Here is a 23,281-nt window from a genome sequence, read left to right as displayed (position 1 = left end):
CTTTTCACTTAAAAAATATCTCCCTCATAAAGAATGATGATGATGAATGATGTTGCTGTTAAAAGTCACTATGCAGAAGGATCATATGCTGTAAGCTTATATTATTGCTCTTATTGTCTCTATTTTTGGTCCTAACTGGACTTAATTTTGCTTTAGTCTTGTTAGTCTTGTTTAGAGTCAAGACAACCAGACCCACAAGCTGCAATGTTATGCAAATCTATTGCGTCTTTGTAATTATAAATGTTTTAATCTACTATAATTCAACTAAAATACTTTTTGTGCTGATATTGTGCAACTTATTCTGGTTAATACAGAGGAGTCACTCAGTCTTATTTTTTAATCCTCTCTCCTTCACATTCAATTTGTAATCAAAAATGTCTTAATCCACTAAATGTCAAGGTTGTTGGATTTTCTTTTAATAAAAAGTTGAATTTGACTGCATGTTTTGGACTTGAGCAGTACAGGCGTGGTGATCATCCAGTCCTCATGTTCGCTGGAGGCTCAGCATCCTGTGTGGTAACAGGCTACCTGGGCAGCATGTCCTGCAGGTCTGCCACGACATAAGCAACCACGGCCCACAGTGCTGAGCAGAGGTTCATGTCCTGAGGGTCCTGAACCGTCATGGTATCACCTTCACTGTGGTGGAACCAAAAGTATCGACTGTCTGCCACATGGAGGCTGGCACCTGCAGGAGCGATGAAGAAAAAGAGAAATGAAATACCAACTTTTCCACTAAGTATCACAAGTTGAAGAGTGAACTGTTTAGACAATCCTGGACACAAAATGTTACACCAAAAAAGAAACACCGTTACTGCACCTTGTTTGATCCTCCAGGGATGTTTCTGTTGAAGCTGAACGTTTTTACAGAAGGGGAACGTGGGTCTGAACGGTTCAGTGTATTTTGACCGTGAATCAGGAAAAAGCTGTTGATCAGGTCTGACCCTAACATGTGCAAAAGAACTACAGCCATGAAATACTCAGACACTGTGAAGAGTGAAGGAATAAAACTTCTAACTGGTCACAGTTTAAATTTCACCTCTCATTGCAGTGACCTTTCTGTTTCAACTTGCTTATCTGCTGGGCCTGCTTTGGTTTGTTCATGTAATCAGAAACAGTAATCATTTTAACAATTTAGCTTTTTTATTACATTAAAGGTCCTAAGCTTGAAAATGTGTTTAGATTGTTTAGTAATATATATATGTATATGTATGTTTATGTGTGTAAAAAGCTGTGAAAAATGAAGCCATATGAAGTTGTCATTCTCCATATTCACACATTTTCCTCAGACACCACATTCAGTGTGTAAAGTGTAAACGCCAGTGTTACAGGTTGTAAGTCTTATAAACACAGGGATATGGACAAATATTTACCATATCAGTGCTTCCACGTTGATCTACAATTATAAAGACAATGGATAGTGAGGGACATCGGACCACATTTAAAGGTAAAACAATTATTTAAAAATATTTTAACAACAGATTAAACCGCAACAGCTTCTGAGCTATTAACAACTTAGCAAACTCCATCTTCTAATGAAGGCCACGTAGCACGGCGCAAAGACCACCTAACACTACCCTCCGGTCCACAGGTGGCGGTAAGTTAGAAAACGACTTGCCAACTGCCATTTATTTTGAAAGAAAGAAGTTGAAGTTGGTTTGTTTTTAGCTTGGTTAGCTATCAGCCCGTAGACTGCCCGACAGTCAGCTGTCAAGCATGGGACGGAAGTGCTCTTATCCCGAGTGCAAGAGCACGGAGGGTTTGCACTCTTTGCCGTCCAACAGAGAGATGGCACACCGCTGGCTGAATGCTTTGGGGCGGATCGACATGCCTTCCGCTTCTGTTTACGTGTGCAACCTCCACTTCACTCGCGAGTGTTTCTCCAACTATGCAGAGGTGGAAATGGGATTCAAGAAGCAGCTTCTGTTAAATCCCGATGCCGTCCCAACACCTGTCCAAGTGGTGACACAGGTGAGTGTTTAGCCCGAGGAAATGTCAAATACGAAAACCCTGGCTTTAATAAACCATTATTTCTATTGTGGAAAAAGCAAACACCGCACTTATCCACTGGTTGGCCGCGAATTAGGGAAATATTCTGCACATTTCTGAGTTTCCATTACGACCAACATCTACATGTATGTGTCCAAACCACTTTGAGGCAGACTATCAAAGCAGGATGTGCTTCATAAGGGTGAGCTCACACGGGATAGGGTACTATTAGGTTTTTTAAGGGAAACAGGGCCTTTTCACAGGATATGAACATTAGGCAGGAGCTGGGTTTTAGGATACTAGTTAATAGAGATAAGTACAGAGATTTTTTTTAGATTGTGAATCTACTGTCTGACCCACACTTCGGAGCAAACGGTGGCGGTAATGTACCAATAAGGTGGATGCCAACCTCCAAGAAGACAAAGAAGAAGAGGACGACGCACAGCGGCCCACTGACGTGTTTAACGTGGAGATGCTTCACTGTGAGTGACAAAGACAGAAAGTCCGCAATTTGTAGTGTACATCTAAGGCCAAAGTGAACCGTAAACGCTTGGAATAACAAACTTAATTAGACATTTAAAGGGTACTTAATATAAAAACTCACTTTTTTCTTGTGCTCATATATTTGTGTATTTGGAGGGCCCACCAACTCACAAAATGTGAAATATGACAACCCAGTGACTTCTGAGTGGGCTGCCTAGATCAGAAAATACGGGATTCAACGTTTAGGTTTTACTCCCGTCTCTACGTATGGAGTAGGCATATTTGAATAATCCCAACTCACGTGGATATCTCCACCCACGGATTGAGATCTACCTTTGCACATATTCGCTGTTTTGTTGTTGTTGTTTTTCTCGCAAGCACCTGAGCCGCTGGCATTACAGCAAAGGTCAGAGCTAAACACGGGAACTGTTCTGTTGTCGGCTGCTTCGACCAACACAAATCACTGCATTGCCTTCCAGCCTTTAGAGGACATCGGAGTTCTGTGGATTAACTTAATTTTTGATGGGAACATCCCAGCAACAATCTCTAAAAACCTGTTTGTGTGTGCCAACCAATTTGCCTCCGACTGCTTCTTCAACCTGGGTCAGCACAAGAGAGGACTGGCCCAGAAACTGTCATTAAAACAGGGATCAGTACCAACGGTACGTGGCAAAAGTGCAGATGAAAGAAAAGTAAGTATATGAATGATAATAATGCTAACAGCCAAGTTGAAAATGTCATGTCATGTTATGTGTGTTTGCTACATGCCTTTTTAAGGTGTACTTTTTTCTGAGAATATTTGTCAAATATTCAGGATATTTAACATGCAGCAAGGATTTTTTTTATAAACACACATGTAAGTGTACGTAAACCCTTTTAAGTTTTATGCTGACTTGCCCTGTGTGCCATCAACTGCCAGAACAGAAAATAAATAAACATTCTAGCTGTGTGTACCAGACAAAAACAATCCAGCGTTGTGTATTCTCTACATATGAAATCATATGTTAGGCACACACCGCTGTCATTCCTTTTTCCTTCATTGGTTTATTTAGTCAACAAAAAGAAATGAGCATACATATAATGTTTTGGATGGTCTCTTCAAGTTCAGCAGCCTCTCATAATTTTCCTTGGTATGAGTGGTGAAAAGACCAAAGCAATCATGAAGAAAATTTTGGAATTTATGGCCCTGGATGATCAGGTGAGGCACCTGATCTTGTTTGGCAAGGTGAAATATGTCAGTTAAAGTCCTTATCCAGATTGAGGGTCTAAGGACAGAAGGTGTCTTATGATACACAGCCTGAAAAGCTTTGTGATAAACTTGTGATTTGCTATAATGAACTATATAAATAAAACTTACTTAGCTTGGCTATGGTTTTATAAGCCATGTGTTCATGAACATGAATTGATATTACAAAATTTGGTAAAAGAAAAGTAATAATTATTAGAAGTTTTCGGAAGGGGAGGTAATCTTAAACAACTTAAACTTGGACCGAAGAATAATATTGCTCCCTAATTTAATTTTTCTTTCAACCTGTCACATACCATAAACCCAGACGACTTTCACCTCACAACCTAAACACATAACTCTTAATTTTGCCCCCACTTTGTACTCAGTACTTTGCCTCAGTATTGGTTGTTTTAAGTTACATGTATGATAATGGATGAGGGCAGTGCAGTGAATAGCACTGTTGCCTCACAGCAAGAGGGTTGCAGGTCTGGGTCTGGGCCCTTGTGTGCGGAGTTTGCATGTGCCTCTGCAGGTTTTCTACAGGGACTCCGGCTTCCTCCCACAATCCCCAAAACATGCACATTAGGTTAACTTGCATTGCCCCTAGATGTGGCGTGTGAGGGTGTTTGATGGTCTGTCTTTGTGTGTCGTCCCTGTGATCGACTGTTGACCAGTCCAGGGTGTACCCCGCCTCTCGCCCTATAGGTTAGGGACAGGTTCCATCACCCCACCCATGATCCTGGTGGATAAAGGGGTATAGAACATGGATGAATGGATAATGGATCTATTGAGTCTCTTGTGTTTCTTTTAGGGCACCGTGGGCAATGTCTCTGGAACTTTACCTTCTGTAAGACACGTAGCCTGCCAGACTGATCCCCCAGAGACAAAATCTGTGGCCACACAGCTATCCATGAAAACTCTGCCGAATACCTTTCGAAGTAAAGGTTTGTCTTACCACATATCTTCAAGTCATATATGAAATTTGGTTTAGTTTTTGCTTTTGCTTACTGTAATAATAAGTATGCTCATTCATACTGCTACTGTAGACACCACTGACAGGAGTACTGATTTCTTTTTCTTTGCACATTGAAGCTACACAGGCAAGAGTGTCCAGCAGAGACTGCGGCATGTGCACCCTCACCTTCCCCTTGGACAGTCCAATACTGTTCCTCCAGCCAACAATAGTAAAGAGACCAGCCAAGAGACCTCGACTCAGCCTCACAGATGAAGAGGAAGGCCCGTCAGAATGCAGCTTGTCCATGGTGGTTCATGAACCAGAGGACTTGACATGACCCTGAACACCCTGTTGCTGTCCTGGGTTATCAGCTGCGTCTTTTTTGTTTAACTTTTCAGAGCCCTCTTCACAATGAGGGCTTGGTGAGCGACAAATTAGTGAACAGAACGAATAAGAATGTGGAAAACATATTACCATCAGATACACATGGCAGCACATGTGTCTTCATATCCCTGATATTACAGAACAGAAAAGGAATGCAAAAAAGATCCCGTCAAGGAAACTGGCTTCAATGTGCCCTTGAGCAAAAAAACCAAACCCTCAGTGTGTTTGTGGTCTACCCAGCTTAAAGTTCAAATGTTTTTGTGTTCTTTTTGTTTTCAGTTCCTCTTCTACAAGTTTTACTACCATGTCTCTCTGAGTGTTAGGAGATTTAACTTCTACTAACACTAGGCAGACACAGGAGAGATGTTTTGACCAGTCTATCTCGACCAAAACCACAAGCAGAGCAGCAAAGTTACAGTAGAAAAATGGTAGAAAAATGTGTTATGTGGGTTTTATCACATGAGTGATTTTCTTTTTTACAGGAAAATAGGGTTCATTAGATGTATTATAATAAAACAAAATTCTGTTATACTGGTTAAGTGCTCTTCTATTTTATTCTTTATATAGTCAATAGTTTTATTGTTTACAGACCTATATTGAGTACAGGGAAGGAATCTCAGGAAATATACAAAAAATGAGTCTGGGAAGAATACTGGAACAATAATAAATTAATGATTAAAAACATGTTTTTACAGGAAATGAAGACCTGGGAGGAGGACATCATTACTAGTTTGAGTCAAGGACATACAAGCCTCAATCAATCACTTTCTAATAAAACAGATGAACACCCATCTCAAGTATGTACACTGTAAGTATGTACACAAGGTGCTGATAAGTAAAGATTCATCATCAGTTTAAGGTCTGAAGTTCTGCAGTCATGTACAATACAAGTGTATTCTCCACTCTGCAAGTAGAGTGGAGGACACAGGAAAGAAGTGGTATGAGGGGCCGTCAGGGACACTATTCAGAATTACCATTCACAGTCAGCCAAGTATACACACATCAGGAAAAGAAAAACATGCACAAATATTTAATTTGTATAAGTGCTTCTATACATATATGCTTTTATACAAATAGATACCTCTTTCAAAGTTTGATCAAATTACCATAACAGTGTGTACTGTTGTTTTCCCAACAGATGGCATTACCCTTTTTTCCTGATCTGTGTACATTATTTTGACTGACTCTGTATATAAAACAAAACCTATTCACACAGACTAGAGTAAAACCTTCTCACACTTACAACTGAAAGGCTTTCACATACTCTACTGAGATTTCAGTGTAACCGGAAGACCTTTCAGTGGCACCGGAAGGTGTTTCAGTGTAACCGGAAGGCGTTTCAGAAGAGGAAGTGGAGTGTGAAGTGGAGCGCACATGTCATCTCAGGAGCTCTCCGGTGGCTCAACAGAAGCTGCCGCCTTGTTAAACAATGTTTTGGCGTCGGCGGAGACAATTCGAACACCGTCAAATGCAACAACAACCGGGCAACAGTCACACGTTGCCTCAGGTTGTGACACGGGCGAGAGTCGACTTACAACGCTATCCCCATTTAGCGGCCGCACCGGCCTGCCACAGCCGGCTGCTGGCCCGGTCCGGACCTCCGTGCCGCGTTATCAAGCTGAGCAGAGCTTCGGCACATGGACATCGGGCACAAGTAGAAGAAGGTGAGATGGATATTTACCCTGTGTATTGCCAGTCTAACTAGGGATGCATATTTTGCTGCTATCAGCGACTGAGAAGACAGACGATGTTTTGGTTTGGTTTTTTTTTTCTTGCCAACGTTAAAACACATCGCGACACCCGTTGTGCTAAACATTTTGGTAGTAGAATCTTTAGCACAAACGCAGGCTATAGAGAGGAACAGCCGAGCGCTCCTCTGACAGCTGGTCTTTGGAGCTGCAGGTGAGCCGGCTGGAGAGCGTAGTCCTCTCTTTTCTTTTTCCTTCGACGCCGTCCTAACAGGTGAAGCACACGCAAATGTCAGTGTGGGAAACATCTGTCGTCTGACCTTCCTTATTATCATTATTATTATTATTATTAGTTAAAGTATCTGAAGCCTAATGGTCTAACCAGGTGTACACGATGCTCTGCTGCCATGGTCTCTGTGCTTGACTTGCACTGTCTGTTTACGCGCAGTCTGATGTTCTTCTATTATTTCAGAGCCTGTGCACAGCAGCATGACCATTTCAACAAAGATGTGATACTACTTCCCAATCCATCATGGGCAATTGTCTGCAAACAAGGAACAAAAGTGTGGCTACACAAACATGGACACATCCTCAGTGCCTTTGAGTTCCAGAAGGTCTGGGACCACCAGACTGTAATACAACACATCAGGGATGGATTTGGTGAACGTATTCCGGAAGATGTCAGGTAAAGGCTTTTCTTTCTTTCTTTTTTGTATCCACATTTTTTAAAACAATCACACGTACAGTGCGAGTACATTCATGATCACTCTATCCATTTGATAGCATACTATCAGTGTTTGTGAATTGGTCAAAGGGCTGGAAAGGGCGCGTGATCTCACAAAGCACTGTGTGGCGCGGCCGCCGTTTTTGCGGCCAAAAGTTTTTTGTTTAGATCACTTCTCGTTAGATACGGTGCTGAGAGAGAGAGAGAGACACACACCATGAAAAAATGGACCATACCGAGACAAGCTGGACCCTGTTCCAAAGGCTCAGCACCTCGAAAAAATTAGTAAAATTGGTGGGATCGAGCCATATGAGCACAGTGATATTAACCTGTGTTTGCACATTGTATTTTCATTTGTTACCTCATTTGCTTTGTTATTTATATGTTTGAACGCAGTCTTTTGTTGTTGGCACCTTATTTGCACTGTTACTGGAAATTTAAGTGTCACTGCACAAGAATGTTTGTAATAAACTGAAAAGATTTGAACACAAGAAGTGTTCAGACATTATTGCTTGAGTAAATGGCATGGTCTCACAGAGGACTTCTTATGGCTCAATTAAAGTAGTTGGAATATAGTTTCACATATTGCTACTGAACTACAATATTTATTATCACCATCAGGCATAGTTTTATTAACTTTCTTTGTAAAGTGTAGGCCTGGTGTTTGTTGGCATATGAGCAAGTAACAGGTGAGGAGATTTTCCTGTGCCTGACATATCAATGACACGTTAAGGATAAATAGAAATAAGCAGAGGAAGATTAACAGCCGTTGATTTTATTTTCAGAAAAACACCACCAACACCAGTCTAAAAATGTCATGAACACACCAACACGTGTCGGGTGATTGCGATGAAAGTGATGTTTGGTTGTCTCACGGCGGCTTTCCAGGCCATTTGGCGTCTCCTTGTTAGCTCACAGATCCGAGGTCCTTGGCTTTGTTTCCGCGTTAGAAATGAGAAAAATTTCACCCCATCGTTTTTTTGTTTTCTTTTTACCAAAGCGATCATGTGAACGATTGTGGCAGTTAACGACACAGCATGTTTACACCATGTTTTAAGGAGTTCCGTCACACTTTTGAGCCTCATTAGAAGCAATAAGTCAAAGGATACACGATGCATACATGTGTGTCATAGTGACACACACACACATTCTATCTCTAAGACGGCTGTAAAACATGTTATTTAAACATTTTTCTTTGTTCCCCATCTTTCTGTAGCCTCCAGTTCCTAATGGCTTGTGGCAATAAGCTGGTGTCCCCTAAACTCCAAAAGGGTCAGGAGCTGAATGGAATTCTTATCCACAAGGTTTACAAAACTAAAGCTCTTTATGTAAAACCATCAAGGATGCTTTTGGTAAGTGTGCCTTACTCACTGGTTATGGTGTGTCTGGGACGGCGGGGTGACCCGTGAAAGTTGTTGGGGGTAACAATATATTTGCACCAGCAGACCTCTGTCTGGCCTCATGTTCAAAAACACCTGTGCAGCAATCCCAGTAGGTGACTGATGTCCCTATTCCAAAGATCATCTCTGGACGAAAAGCAGATATAGTTCTTGTATGGTCATGAAACACTCTATAAAGCCTTTCCTGGTCAAAATTATTGGGCTCATTTCTCTGAAGCGATTCAGCACACTGCAAAGCGCTTGTAAAACAACGTATTATATCCTCTTCATTCCCTTTATTTTCATAAAATAAAGTTTGCACTAATAAACCAAAAACAAAGAGGAATAGATAAAGATTCATTTTAAGCCGTCACTTTACATTTTCCCTGTTCACGGCGTTCCCTCCGGCAATTATCTGCTATTTAGACAGCATGTGCCTCATCAGAATGCTCCAGAGCACTTTCTCTTTTGAGCTGCCTTCCTGAGCATTTTAGTTGTGTGTGAGAGCGTTTCAATAGTGTGTGTGAAAGCATAACATTTCAGTAGTGTATGTGAAAGCATTTGACTTGTAAGTGTGTGAGGTTGTTACTATAGTGTGTGAATATGTTGTGTTTTATAGATGTGTGTGAATGGTAATTCTGAATAATGTCCCTGATGGTCTCTCAGAGCTCAGTGCCAAGCACAAGCTAGCAGCCTCTCCTATCTTTCCTTGGTTTGAGCAGTGAAAAGACCAAAGCAATTGCGAGGAAAATTTTGGAATCCATGGCTCTGGATGAACAGCGATTCCCCATAGTTGAGAATAGAGGCACCAAGTAAAATATGTCAGATAAAGTTGGGTGTACAGCTCATTTTTAGTTAATTGTTATTTGTAGCTCTTTCCAATAGCAGAGCACTTTATTTTGAGAAGACATTGTAAAAGTAAAAAAAAAATCTTTTAATTATTATGAAAGTAAAATTTTGCATAGAGGAAAACAGTATTTTTGTTAAGTAAGTGTAAGTTATATACATACCAGCCATTGGTTTTCTTTTTTGTTTAAAACAGCAGCTGGCCACAGCCCCAGTCCCCAGTAAAGTTCAAAAGGAGCTTTCATGAAAATTGGTATCAGAAGTCAAGGTAAAGTTAAAATGTGTTACTATTTCTTGTCTCATCCTCTCTACTGCAGTCTGGTGTCTGTAGTCTGAAACCCAGGTCTCAGTCCCAGCATGTAGCTCAGCCAACTGTCCTGCAGCCTCACGGAGCAGTGAGGAAGAAATTTGTCACTATGGCTCCAGTGGATTGGTCTGCACGTTCAGTTCAGGTAAGCAAACAGTTTCACATTGCAAGTTGAGATATTGCAGAGAAATGTGGTAATGGTTGAATGTATTACAGTGGTCCTGAGAGTTCAACACACTGCAGCTAAAGGAAACTCACACAGATAGAGAAAACATAAGCAAATTAAGAAAACCTCTTCATCAGTTTGATAACACATGCGCAGCATTTAGGAAACGTGCTGCAAATTCAGACATTACAGCACATCACAGGAAAGTGCTGCAAATACAGAATAAGCTTTTTTTTATGCTCAGCATCTTTTATGAACGCTGTAAATGATCTTAAGAATAGGTACAAGTATAAATCTAAGAACATTTTTATAAATGAGGCCCCAGGTCCCCTCTCTGATCATACGTCCTTTATCTGTTTTTAGCATTAGTCCTCACTGTTTCTTGAACAAACAGATTCCTCTTAAGCTGTGTGAACTTTCTCTCATTTAAATCAATCTGACATCATATCAGTCACGCAGATGTCACACCTGACATGCATGATGTGACTGACCCCATACCACCTCCACATGCTGTACTACCTTGAAGATCATCTCGTTCACCTGTATTTGCTGCATGTTTTTGGATTGTATTTTCTGTATTTAATGTGTTCTGTTACTACTGAGTGATATAAAAAAATGCTATTGAAATTAGTATGAGTCAAGTCAAATTGAAATGTCACAAATTCTTGTCTTTCATTTTCTCTATTGTAGTCTGCGGTCTGTAGCCTGAAAACCAGACCTAAGCCTCAGTCCCAGCCTCAGTCCCAGCCTCTACCTCAACCAACTGCCCTGCAGTCTCATTATGGGGTAGTGAAGAAGGAATTTGTCACTATGGCTCCAGTAGATTGGTCTGCACATTCAGTTCAGGTTAGCAGTTTCACAACACAAGTAAAAATGTTGCAGAGAAAAGAACTGATAAGAAATTATTCTCAAATTGCAGTCAAAGCTAAGTGAAAATGTGTCACTATTACTTGTCTTGTGTTATTATTTCTTGTCTTTCATCTTCTCTACTCTAGTCTGCTGTGGTTAGTCTGAAACCCAGGCCTCAGTCCGAGCATCTACCTCAGCCTACTGTCCTGCAATCTGATGACGAAGAAGTGAGGAAGAAACCTGTCACCACAGCTCCAGTACTGCATTCACAGTCAGTTAAGGTTTGTTAACATTTGTTAATGATAAAATTTTGGTGGCTTGAAATCACAACTCGAGTTAAGTTTCATCCTGCAGTTCATTGTGATTACGCAGGTTCGGTGATAAGCAATGGAAGTATCTATGGGTAGCCCTGGTATTATGTGTTGACCAGTTTTATCCCAGAGTGTAATAAAATTTTACATACTGGGTTTTCTGCAACACTGAAGGGTATATTTGCATCACATTGCACATGGTCAGTAAGTCAGACAGCAAGTCAGGCGGTTTTAGAATTCCCTTCCACTCCAGTTTAGTTGGTTTGAGTTGGCACTTAATGTGCCAGATCCTTCTTGAGGGCATGCAGTCAGAATGGAAGTGGGTAGACAGGAGGTATAGGGGGTAGTTTGAGACACGCCCATGTTGTCATCAGTTTATGATCATTCTCGTAGTCAGCCTCAGTGATTCCAAAAAGATTCCCAGCCCAACACACAATGCCTCAGCCACCTGTTCAGGCTTCTAATGAAGGAGCAGTTAGGAAGGAACCTGTCACTGTGGTGTACTAGCTATGAGAATAGTTACAACAACTACAGCCTTATTGTGTGTTTTATCCATTGATTTGTTGTTTTAAATATTTGTAATGTTGAATATACTGTGTTAATTGTCACCGTTCCCTGCATTTAGGACAATGAAAGCAGCACATCTCACAGTTTGCCTGTTTTAAGACATGTGGCCACCCAAACTGACCCCACAGAGAGAAGATCCGTGGGCACACAGCAGACTAACGTTCGAAGTATAGGTTTGTAGTCATATATGAAATTAGCTGTAATTGTTTTCACTTATTGAAAACACTTATTTTAACTCACTTATTTCACTAACAATTGCTCTTTCATACTCTTAAATCAGACATTACTAACTGAATTACTGATATCTTTGTTTGTGCGTTGAAGCTACCCAAGCTACAGTGTCCAGCAGAGACTGTGGTGTGTGCACCCTCACCTTCCCCTTGGACAGTCCATTACTATTCCTACAACCAGCAGTAAACAGAGCAGCCAAGAGAACTCGACTCAGCCTCACAGACAAAGATGAATGCCTTTCAGAGTGCAGCGTGTCTTTGGTGGTTCATGAACCTGAGGACTCAACATGACTCTGAGGATTTCTACATGTCTATGGTGTCTGCAGCGTGCAGTGTGTGTACGCGTCCATTTGCGAGTACATTCTGGCCTTAAGACTGCTAAAATCTTGTATAAATATGGCATTTGAACAAGGTGCCTCTACAGCAAATTATCAACTTGTGTAACTGACTTGACACTTGACACTGTCCAACTGAAATGGGGCTATTCGCTGCAAACATTTTTCTTCACTCCCATGTATTACAGTACAATGAACACAGTACAAGCCCTAAAAGATAGGGAAGAAGGGATTTGAAAACATTCCAGAATATCCAAACAGACAAAGTGTAGCAGAAGCCCTACTGCCTTCAAGGTGCCCTTGAGCAAGGCACCAAACCTTCAGCTGCCCCAGTGGAGCTGTTAAATGTTTGGTAATTGAAGACTGTCGTTGTATCCACATATTATCACTGCTTTACAGCAGGAAGATTTGCAGTGCCTTGTTGTATAATGAAATGTTTAAATTGGGGGTTTTGTGGGGGGTTTTTCACTTCCTTGTCTGAAGATTATATCACACTGTGTATGTTGCAGTTTCACTTCTACAAAAAACAGACAGAGGCAGAGAGGACCACTACATCTCTCCCAAAGGCACAAAGATAGAATCACATTGGCAGATGTTAAAGGTCCACTGTCTAAGATTTTGTGAAATCCTGCAGTGAGTTGGCCAGTGCTTTTTATCAATCAGCAGCCTTTTTAAAGACAATGATTTTACTCTTTATTCTGTCAGGCCTATTCTGTACGTACTTGCATACAGTACGTCCATACTTTAAACTTGTTGGAAGTTTCAATTCAGAATTTCATGAAATACTTCAAATGAATATCAGATCCCACTTCCCAATACCACAGTATTCTGTGTTCACAGTTCATCAGTGAGGATGTGATTCTGTGTATACAACACTTTCATGAGAAAAGAGTAGTTATTCAAACCAAAACCAGAAAATTAGGATGAGTTACTTCCTGTTTCAAGTTTCTGTGTTTATGACTGACATACAGTCATGTTAGAACAGGTTTAGAAGTTTTTCTTACACTGTAACATGTAAGATCAATTTTACAAACTCATCCTGTCATTAACATCTAATGTTCCAAGCAGAGACACAGACATATTGACTTATCTGACCTGGTATTCCTGCCTTCATCCATGGTGAGATGTCTGTCCCTTCTGCATATGTTTCCAGCTTGGTCGTATTAATGGGAGCCAATAATTTCACCACTTCTTCCATCACCTGTTGACAGACACATCTGAGTGTTTCTCAGCTCATCATGCAGTCTATTTATGTGCCAGTACTTATCAGACATGGTTCAGCGTTATTAAAAACTAATGCTAATTTCAAGATGCATTGTCTTATTTTTACATTACATGGCCACTATAATTCAGGCAGCCAACTATATGCCCACAGTGACTATTCTGTGACCATTTTTAAGTGGACATCTGAATTTAATAGGGGTTCCTGCCATTTAAAAGGGACTGCACTTTAATGGCATGATACTAATTTATATCACCTTGCAAAATAGTTCAGACTTTACAGCCTGTACAAATACCAATAATTACATGATGGCATTGTATTTTCAGTCCTACCTTTCGTGCTGCTTCACTGCCAGTAAACTGAAGAGCCACTGGATTAAATGTTCCCAAGTCAGACTCCATTACCAGGTCAAAGTTGGACAGGTTTCCCTGGATGGGGAGACAAAGCAGATGGAATAGGTGAAGGACCAAGAGTGTATTTATGGACGTGATCACAGTATTGACCTGTATGATTTTAGTGACTAATTTCCCATGAAAGATATGCTGCCCTCATTCAGAGACTACTTTTACTCGCTTGAGCTGAACTAAAGGTGTAGTCTGTCTAGTAGTATCTGAGTTCTTTGAGTCAGATCCCTTCTATGTATTCATGTGTTTCACCAACGAAGCTGATTTTGATAAAACACAAAGCCATGAAAGCAGACAATGCTCCAAATATAGATGTTCTTGCAAACTCTCAAATGTCCATGTTTCACTTGCATCTTCAACCTGACAGCACAGAGGATCTACACAAGCTGCACTGGTTCAAGGGGAACTCCCAAGATTTGTGTCAGGGATACAGTATCTGACCGAATATGAACTATGTGAAACATAACAGTGAAATTGATCTTTGACCTCCTGGATATTAAATGTCATCACTTCATCATTTTATCCTAGTACACATGATTTTGTCATAATTACCATAGAAATGCTTGAGTTAAGGCCAAAAATGTTTTGTGAGGTCATAGTGACATTTGGCCATCAAATTCCAATGAGTTCATCCTTGAGTCCAAGTGGATATTTGTTCCAAATGGGAGGAAATTTCCTCAAGGCAATTCTGAGTTATCTCTTTCAAAAGAATAGGAAGGACAGACGAGTTTGTTGACAGGACAACCCACAAATGTAATTCCTCTGGCAGGGATTCTCCGGTACATAAACACACTACACCTGTTCCTCTCTATGAGAACATAGTTTATTGTGGGTCAAGGCCTGTTATACAAAAATTCCTCGCAAGTAGACTTGTACACTCAGTCACTCTATGCTTCCACATCATGGTCTGACCCTTCCTACTGACAAGAACATAATCCAATTTCCCTCCAGGGATCAATAAAGTATTGTGATTCTGATTGTGATAATTTGCTTTACTGCCGTCACAATGTGTTTCCTATTAGGTATTGTAGTAACAGTACCTTGTGTAGATTGTAGTACTGCTGTGCTCCAACTCCACCCTGCTCTTCAGCTGTCCACAGCACTGTTCGTAGGGTCCTCCTTGGACGTAAACCTGGAAATGGATTAAGACTTGAATCAATACAGAAAGCAACAGAGATGCAAATATATACAGAAAGAAAAACGTCTCAAATTCACAAAAGACACAACTTTCATGTATAGTGATGAAAATGCAGTAGCTTTTCTGTACAAGCTGTAAAACACGCTGAAGTTTAGCGTAATCCTGCCCACAAAACTCTTCATCACTGTACCTTGTACTCCAGGTTGATGCAACCTGACACACTATAAGCTTCATCAGTTGCATTCTTTTGTCCACTAGAGTACAGGACAGTATATCCAAATCGGTTTACAAACAGTTGGAGGAAATTACTGTTTACAGTCTGAGGAACTGTTTTGTAATTTGTCCCTAAGTTTGGGACAAGATTCTCTGCCAACTTTTCACAGTATTCTATAACTGGATGGAGTTTATTGAAGGAGCAATAAAGAAAATTTTGTTTTGCTGAATAGAACTTTACTATACTTGTACATATACATTGTTCTACCAGCTCCTGTTGTTGGGAGAGTTGTACTTTTATCAAACTGTACATCTCAGTAGGACAAACAGGTTGTATTTCTGCAGAATGTCAATTTCCATCTGTGAACTGCATGTGTGTGTGTGACATATATTACCTAAGTCCTTGATAAGTGACAGAACCTCCCAGGATATCATGGCTCCACCTCCGTCATCCATGGCGCCTTGGCCCACATCCCAACTGTCCAAATGACCACTCAGCAAGACGACCTAGCAGATCAGACCAATATGGGCATATTAAACATAAACAAAAGAGACGGAGAGAATGCGGTGATGATGGTGGTGGCGGAGGCGGGACAGTTTTGCTAGGTGTGTATCCATGGAGACTCTGTCTGATCTGAATCAGACATGCTGAGAAGATAGGACCAGATAATGCTATCTGACCGATGTGCTGTCTACATTTTATTATAGCACACACAAACACATAACACGCACAATATGGCTCAAATTCAACTGTCTTTTGAATAAAAAAATCATTTCTGTGTCTCAGACAGACGGACTCAAAGAAACAGGAAAACAAACACAAAAACACACAGTTCAGAGTGATAGCCCATTTCCAGGAATTTTAAGGGGTGGGATTCCCGTCAGTGGGACGGTCCTGACCTGATGTTCCAGGTTACCAAACATTTCCTGACCTGAGCAGGTCCAGGTGTGGACAATGACCCAGAGGCTGCACATTCCATAACAGTCTTAGATAAACAGAAATGCTAGGACATTTTTTAGCAGCACATGTGGCATAACCTAAATTGTCAGTGCACCACTTTATTCCAAACTGAAATATCTCTGCAACTTTAGGATGGATTTCCAAGAAATTTGATGATTTGTTTTATAATTCTCTGACCTTTCCACTGGCACCACTGACAGCTAAAACTTTTCACTTGTCCAGTGAAATTTCACGAAATCTATCTGACTTACTGTCATGAAATTTTCAGCATGTTAGCATGTTAATGTTAGCACTTAAAGTACTGCTGTGACCTTTCTAGAAATATTCTCACCACCAGTGTACCTAAAGTGAGTTCAGTAGTATCATTATTGGTGTAAATGTGTAGCCAACACACTAAACGCTTTTAGTCATCAGGATACACCACCTAGAAATACGAGGACATAAATACACACTAAGCAAACAAACATGGAGATGGTGGGTCCATGAATCACTGAAGTGGTTTTTCTTCTACACCCATTTCCTCTAACATGAGATAACTTTTGTTGTGATTTGGCACTATATAAATAAATTGAACTGAATTAACATGAAAGTTTGTTCCACATCAGAGATTTTTCAGTCCACTCTCTGAATTAGAATTTGTTCATGAATACACTAGTTGTGTAATAGTTCAGGCCTCCAGCAGTGTTTAAATTTCAGGATATTCATATATATATTTAAATCCAATGTGGATTATTTCTCTGTTGTAATTCTTACATTAGTGAACCTCAGAAAATCCTTCTGACCTTGCTGAGTTTATACTGTTACATTTCTCTTACAACTAAGGGGCACAGCTACCTGACTAGTATTGCTATTAGTCTGTTGAAGACTGCTTTTTACAATCTGTTGAAAGTGGAGACATACACCGTAGTTTAAATCATGAGATATCAACTTTCAGAACAACATGTTTAGATGTGTTTCAGTGACGTGTAGTTTAGGTGGGAATAGAAAGGTTTTTAATGAAAACATGCTGACATTTATGATCAATAGTCATCCCAGTATAATTGTATATGATTTGTGTTTTAAGCATAACCAAAAAAATACATCCTACACATCAGGACATTTGAGATTTAAAAAAGTTCAAATTGTGAAAGCTGAGTGGGTGGAAAAAAATCCTAGCAACTCATTTTCAGATGACCGTGAATGGCTCCGAAAGGCTAAACTGTGGAAATGACTCACTAAAACTCAAATATACATCTTTCTGCGCACATGCACACGCACACGCACACACACACACCAACCACAATTGCTGCTACTGTCAGCCCAAGCACAAAGTCACAGAGCCAGAAATGATGTCAGCCATACCATGTGTTTCATTTCCCTTCTCTGTAATGAACGACCAAGCATCCATTCCAAGATCAGAATAGTAACAGATTACATCAGTGATGATCCTCTAATCCAAGTCTTCTGGGCATTTTTTCAGTTATTTCCGGTTTTTCGCCAAATTAAAACAGAGAGACCGCTGTTTGTGAAAAAGAACAGAGTTTACTTGAATCACACACATTGGGAACTGCTGAAGTATAGTTAACTTAACATCATACATACTAAGTCTGTTAGCAATCAAAGTCCGGAATCTTGTGTTTGGCCACCTTCGCTCAAGAGACTGTGAGGGAGTAAACCTTTACAAACATGCATCTCATGGTCACACTCCTGGGAAATTCCCAGTGCAGACACGTATTTACTTTCATCAGCCCACTGAACGTATCTTGTCAGATGTTATATGGTGCAAGAAAGCCTCTGTTCCAAATGCAATAAACACACTTCCTTAACAACGATAAAAACACTCGCACTCCAGGCAACACGCATCTATATACAGTATACACCATGATACACAAAAGACACTGGAAATTTCACACAGGCTTCAAGTGTGTGATACATAGAAATGCAAAATGTTGATTCAGTTTGGTAAAGTCTTCCTCATTGTTTTTCTGATATGCTGCAGTTCTGCGTCATGCGGATTTACAGACCCTGCTCATCTATTTAGAACATGCTAGTTCAACGTAACCAAAGCTGTCCATGTGGATGAGAAATGCTGATCCTGTTTCTTATCCACTTTTGCTCAGACTCAGCAACTCTGAGCAGTACAAGAGCTCTTATCCACTGTGTAGGGGAGCAATAGTGGGATTTATTCAGGGGCATCTTACTCCTTTTCCTGCAAACAGGGCACCTGCATGCAAGGTTTGTGCAGCAACACCTTATCTGCTCATCAGGTTCTACCTGCTAAACATGCCTGTGTCCTTATCCACAAGCATACCAAGGAACTGTGTGTGACATTGTGTGATACTGAACTGCAAAGTTGGAAGTCTGGTCATGTAATGTGTTTGCTTTGTGCAGTGATAGCTTTCTGACACACTGCAGGGCATATTTTGCCATTTTTTCCTATGACTGAGAAGTCTAATAGTGAAAAACAAAACTGGTAACGTGGCACATGTGTTCGCCTATGTGTTCATCCCACAACAGACAAACAGCCTGTCTATGATGCATGACACACAATACCCACAATAACCCTATTCACACAATGTATTCTGGAATCAGATTATTTTATCCTATTTGTAGGTTACTGTCCCTACTAAGCTACGCTGTCTATCCCTACTGACTTAGTAGTTTCATGCATGATTGCATTAAGGTATTCACAAATCACAACTCTACACATACCATAAAAGGATATGTTAATTTTGACAGGACTGTACAATAGAATAGAAAAAAATGCAGTTAAAAAAACGGAAAAAAAAAGCTTTGGATTGTTGTAATTTCTCTAAGTACCTTCATAGGGTCAGAGTTTGGGGACTTATTGAAAATAGAACACTAATGCTGAGGCATTTCTCAGGAATTTTCCTAAGAAGCTGTTTCTAATTGCAGTGAAAAACTAGACTTTTTCAAACACATCCAAAAAAACATAATTAAGCCGAATAGTTTGTTTACACAAGGCATGTGCTTCCATAGAAAGCCATTTACTCTGACCAAAACTGAAATCCTCATTTTCAACTGAGGCTCAGCACTTTCTGGAAAGACTGGATCACTCACACTCACTCACACACACACACACACACACACACTGGCAAACTAAACAGACCAGACTAAACAGCTGTGGGAATATCTGTAGCTGGGAAAAAGAGGCTACACCACTCCTTTCTCAGCCCACCAAATTGAGGAAAAGACAGAAAGACTAATTAAGAGAGAGACAAGAATGTAGATAGAGCCTTCCTTCAGAACATCTAATTCCTACAGAGTTCATTGGAAAGCCTACCCACAAAGATTTCCCCTGCCATTAAAAGACTGGAAAAAGGAAGATGATAAGATACATAAATAAAAACTTCAGACAGGTAGGTGTCATACCTGCTCAGGGTGTTGCCAGCCTTTTATCTCAGCCACTGTGTTGAAGGAGTCGGCATCTGGCAGAGTCTTTGCTCCCATTATAAGTCTGACCACAATCTTCTGTCCCCTCTGTGCCATACGCCACATCAGCTCAGCGTCCTCAACAGTGATACAGGCTGTAGGGATGCACCTCACTCCATCTTGGTAGTCCTGCCAACCTGTATGGGGACTTAAGAGGAGGGCACAAAGAATGAGACCTGTGAATCTTCAGATTAAACCTTTATTACACCTGAGAAGTTCAGGATCAAATATCAGACCGATAGGCCCTTCAGCAAGACTTAACTGTAATGTTCATAGACGTCCCATCTAATTAGAAATATAGATAAATACCTGTTAATAGAAAATGGCGTAATAGATCGAATGAGTGTGGCCACAGCTCCCACTCTGGCTGCCTGAGAGGCGCCATAAGCACGGTAAGCCACAGTCTCCCCGTAGCTGATGAATGGCTGGTTAAAGACCACGATCCTCCCTACAGCCTCACTGGCTCTATACTTCAGTTCCTCAAAAGACTTTACAACCAACACTTCTGCCTCGATGCCTGGAAAGATAAGAGTGAGGCAGTGAGATGTAAAAGGAAAGAGGATGACAGTCATGATTATATTCAATATAGTCTTTACCTTCAGGTGGTGTCCCCACACTGCTACCCAGTCCCAATATAGCCAGACTTTTGGCCCTAGGCAAAATCATTTCTGCACTTTCCTTCCCTCTCACCCAGTGTGGGATTTTGACTGGCTCTGAGGAAGAAAGAGGTGAAACTAAAGTGCAGTTCCATTTAGCAGAGGACAAGGCTTTGTTTAAAGTGATTCCTCAATGTGTGAAATGTATGACAGCAAGTTATTCTCATTGCACACTTATTCACATCCTGCATCCACTGAGATAGATAACAAGGTATACTCACCCAGATGTACATCCAACCCATCCTGTGTCATAGCACCGTACATGTATTTGATGGCCATCTCCAGGTTGGGTGAGCCACTGACACGGTTCCCTATGGTGTCGGTGAAGTCAGTCAGCCGTTTGTAAGAGCGGTTCTGGGCAGCGCCAGACACAGCCAAATCAATAATCTGTTTGGCCACATCAGTGTAGCCTGCTACCTCTGCAGCTATGTCTGAGACACACAGAAGCACACAAAAACTAAATTAAGTTCTCTTTAAACCATTCGAGCAGTTTTTGAGTCAAGCACCAAGAGGAGTATCTTTGAAACTTAAATAGATGAGCGAATATACTGCAATTATATATTTTTAAACGCACAGAATTCAAGACCTCTACAAAGATCTGCCACAAATAATCATATGCACAATAGATAAAGGAAGCAATATAAACATACAGTGACTATCTTACACAATATGAGTGACCAGTAAGTAAACTGTGATTAATGACTGAGTCTATCTTAAGTATCAATGGGCAGTAACTGGACTGGTATGTTCATTGACACCCAGTCACACCCTGATGTCCATACATAGGCCTTTACTACATTTTCTGAAGGTACAAGGATTTGAGTTACCTTTCCCTGCAGTATGATAGGAGATGGTCCTTGCTGCAAACATCGAATTCATGTATCGAGCAGGGTGAGGGTGACAGTCATGCAGAGATGATAGCGTGGAGAGAAACACGAAGAGGGACAGGAGGAAGGGCTGTCCACCTTTCTGAGCCATCTACGGACAGAGAAGACACCAGTGTGATTATAATTCCAACATTGGTTCAAGTTTTCATACTGGCAACGACAGACATCACAGTATCACCAAACCACTTCACTGGTTATCTGTTTTATTTACAGTTGGGTATCTCGTCATTTAGATATTATCCAAGATAGATTAAACTGTAACAGCATAACAAATTTATTCTATTGTAGATTCAAAAGCACCACTAAAACCTAATGCTGTGTAACCTCATACAAACATGGCTCTGGACACCAACTACGATGAAATGCCAGAGGCTCATCATCTCATCTTTGCCAGCATCATCTTGGGGATTATTTCTATGACTGAATAAGTGTTCAACTTCAGTGAAAAGACATATTAAAAAATAGGTAGGACACTCTTGTTATTTATCATACGCAGCTCCCAGAAGCGACTACTTCGCGGGTGGGCAAAAAATAACGCGAAGTAACATAACGTTAGCTAACATTACAGATTTCACTTTCACTTTCAGGCCACGTCCACAACATCAGTAGTTTAACTGTCCAGTTGCACCGTTAAACCTTTCTAAGTCAACAAGCAATCGTTAAACTAGACGGATCAGGTTTTAATACAGACGAACTGAGGACGGAGAGAAACGGCGGTTCAGAGTTTTTTAGACCAACAATACAATGAAGATAAACTTTGATTCGAAAACGCAAACAAACACAAACCCTTCAGGCCAAGTTAGTGTCTTTGCTGTCGCTGACGTTACAACACTTTATACAGTTTTAAGAGAACTTTAAATGACACATTCACAGTCACCACCGGAACGTAAACACCGTTTCCGTGCTCGTGATTTTAGCGTGCCAAACGAGAGTAAACTTCCGGTTTCACTGTTTTCACAATAAAAGCGCCATCGCTACAAATATACTCAGCAGTTAAATTTAGTAAACTAAACTGCAACTACAGATGCTGAACAAGGTTTCATGTGGTAAAACTGTGTTAATACATTTATTTAAATTGCTCAGAAGTGACAAGTAGCAAAGACTGTTACAATTAAGCATTTAGCTAAACACACATAGATTTATAGTTCCAGGCTGTTTGGGAAAATCATGACAAACTCTCAAAGCCAGCACTTCCAGCCAACACCAGCATTAATCATTTAATAATTAGGGTCAGAGAGATGTGTTTTCAGGATTATGTTTTATGTTTATATCTGACACCATAGAAGGTAAAGACTATACTGAATTTTGTTTCCACTCATGTTAAACAGTCTGATTGCAGTGGGCACAAATGAGCATCTAAAGCGCCCTGTCCTGCTTTGAGTCGGCGGCTGACTGAGCTGTCACAGCTCGTCATGCAGAGGGTTAACTGGCTTAACCAGAATGACTCTGAGCTTGTTCCTGATCCTCTCAGCCACTGACTCCGGGCTGTCCAGCTCCAGACCGATCTCTGGACTGGCTTTCCTCACCAATGCATGGAAGAGTGGGAGCATGTTTAATAGAGATAGAGCAGTGTAAAGTGCAGCTGCAGAGCCGGATACCTCTTTCCAAGGAAACAACACAGCCAGATGTATGAACTGTTGTGCTCAGACTTTGACTATTTAATTGAAGAAATCAACTAAGAACACTTACACAGTAACCAAATTATTAAGTATTTGATGGGGAAATTTTATCTAACATGTCTTCTTGTGATAATTTCATATGTGCCTGTCAACCATTTTAGCTGCCAAAAAGATGTCCAATGATTGGAATGTACTGTATCCACACCATCCTTCTCTACCATTACTGTATTTTGCATTCTTCTGCAGGAATCATCATTCACCCTATGAGAAGGGTCAGACTGAATCAGTTTACTTATCCACTCTAGTTTATT

General features: G+C 40.6%; 3 protein-coding genes across 5 annotated transcripts; 2 read left to right on the top strand and 1 right to left on the bottom strand.

Annotated features, from left to right (window-relative positions):
* Positions 1 to 394: 394 nt before the first annotated feature.
* LOC124064425 (carboxypeptidase Q-like) lies at positions 395 to 22,275 on the bottom strand. Of its 2 annotated transcripts, none has more exons than XM_046398876.1 (11): positions 22,232 to 22,275; positions 21,292 to 21,442; positions 20,686 to 20,895; positions 20,405 to 20,521; positions 20,118 to 20,325; positions 19,749 to 19,956; positions 15,811 to 15,922; positions 15,105 to 15,196; positions 13,993 to 14,088; positions 13,534 to 13,639; positions 395 to 685 (listed from the first exon to the last, which is right to left on the bottom strand). In XM_046398876.1, exons 2-11 carry the CDS (start codon positions 21,440 to 21,442, stop codon positions 525 to 527), a joined length of 1,461 nt encoding a protein of 486 aa, XP_046254832.1. In that variant the 5' UTR covers positions 22,232 to 22,275; the 3' UTR covers positions 395 to 524. The 2 variants fall into 2 exon arrangements, with proteins under 2 accessions (XP_046254832.1, XP_046254831.1); XM_046398875.1 differs by having other exon boundaries at positions 22,138 to 22,268.
* On the top strand, positions 1,638 to 5,575 carry LOC124064431. Of its 2 annotated transcripts, XM_046398883.1 has the most exons (4): positions 1,638 to 1,968; positions 3,078 to 3,161; positions 4,509 to 4,641; positions 4,790 to 5,575. In XM_046398883.1, the coding sequence occupies exons 1-4, from the start codon at positions 1,714 to 1,716 to the stop codon at positions 4,987 to 4,989; spliced, it is 672 nt and encodes a 223-aa protein (XP_046254839.1). In that variant the 5' UTR covers positions 1,638 to 1,713; the 3' UTR covers positions 4,990 to 5,575. The 2 variants fall into 2 exon arrangements, with proteins under 2 accessions (XP_046254839.1, XP_046254840.1); XM_046398884.1 differs by lacking the exon at positions 3,078 to 3,161 and having other exon boundaries at positions 1,639 to 1,968.
* On the top strand, positions 6,393 to 13,747 carry LOC124064426. The gene is made up of 8 exons (XM_046398877.1): positions 6,393 to 6,700; positions 7,197 to 7,409; positions 8,665 to 8,800; positions 9,991 to 10,125; positions 10,837 to 10,992; positions 11,142 to 11,276; positions 11,932 to 12,046; positions 12,198 to 13,747. Exons 1-8 carry the CDS (start codon positions 6,411 to 6,413, stop codon positions 12,392 to 12,394), a joined length of 1,377 nt encoding a protein of 458 aa, XP_046254833.1. The 5' UTR covers positions 6,393 to 6,410; the 3' UTR covers positions 12,395 to 13,747.
* Positions 22,276 to 23,281: the final 1,006 nt, after the last annotated feature.

The sequence above is a fragment of the Scatophagus argus genome, chromosome 9 (genome assembly GCF_020382885.2).
Source record: "Scatophagus argus isolate fScaArg1 chromosome 9, fScaArg1.pri, whole genome shotgun sequence".
Classification (NCBI taxonomy): Eukaryota; Metazoa; Chordata; class Actinopteri; family Scatophagidae; genus Scatophagus; species Scatophagus argus.
The sequence above is the reverse complement of the archived record's forward strand: the minus strand, read 5'-3'. Positions and strand labels throughout refer to the sequence as shown.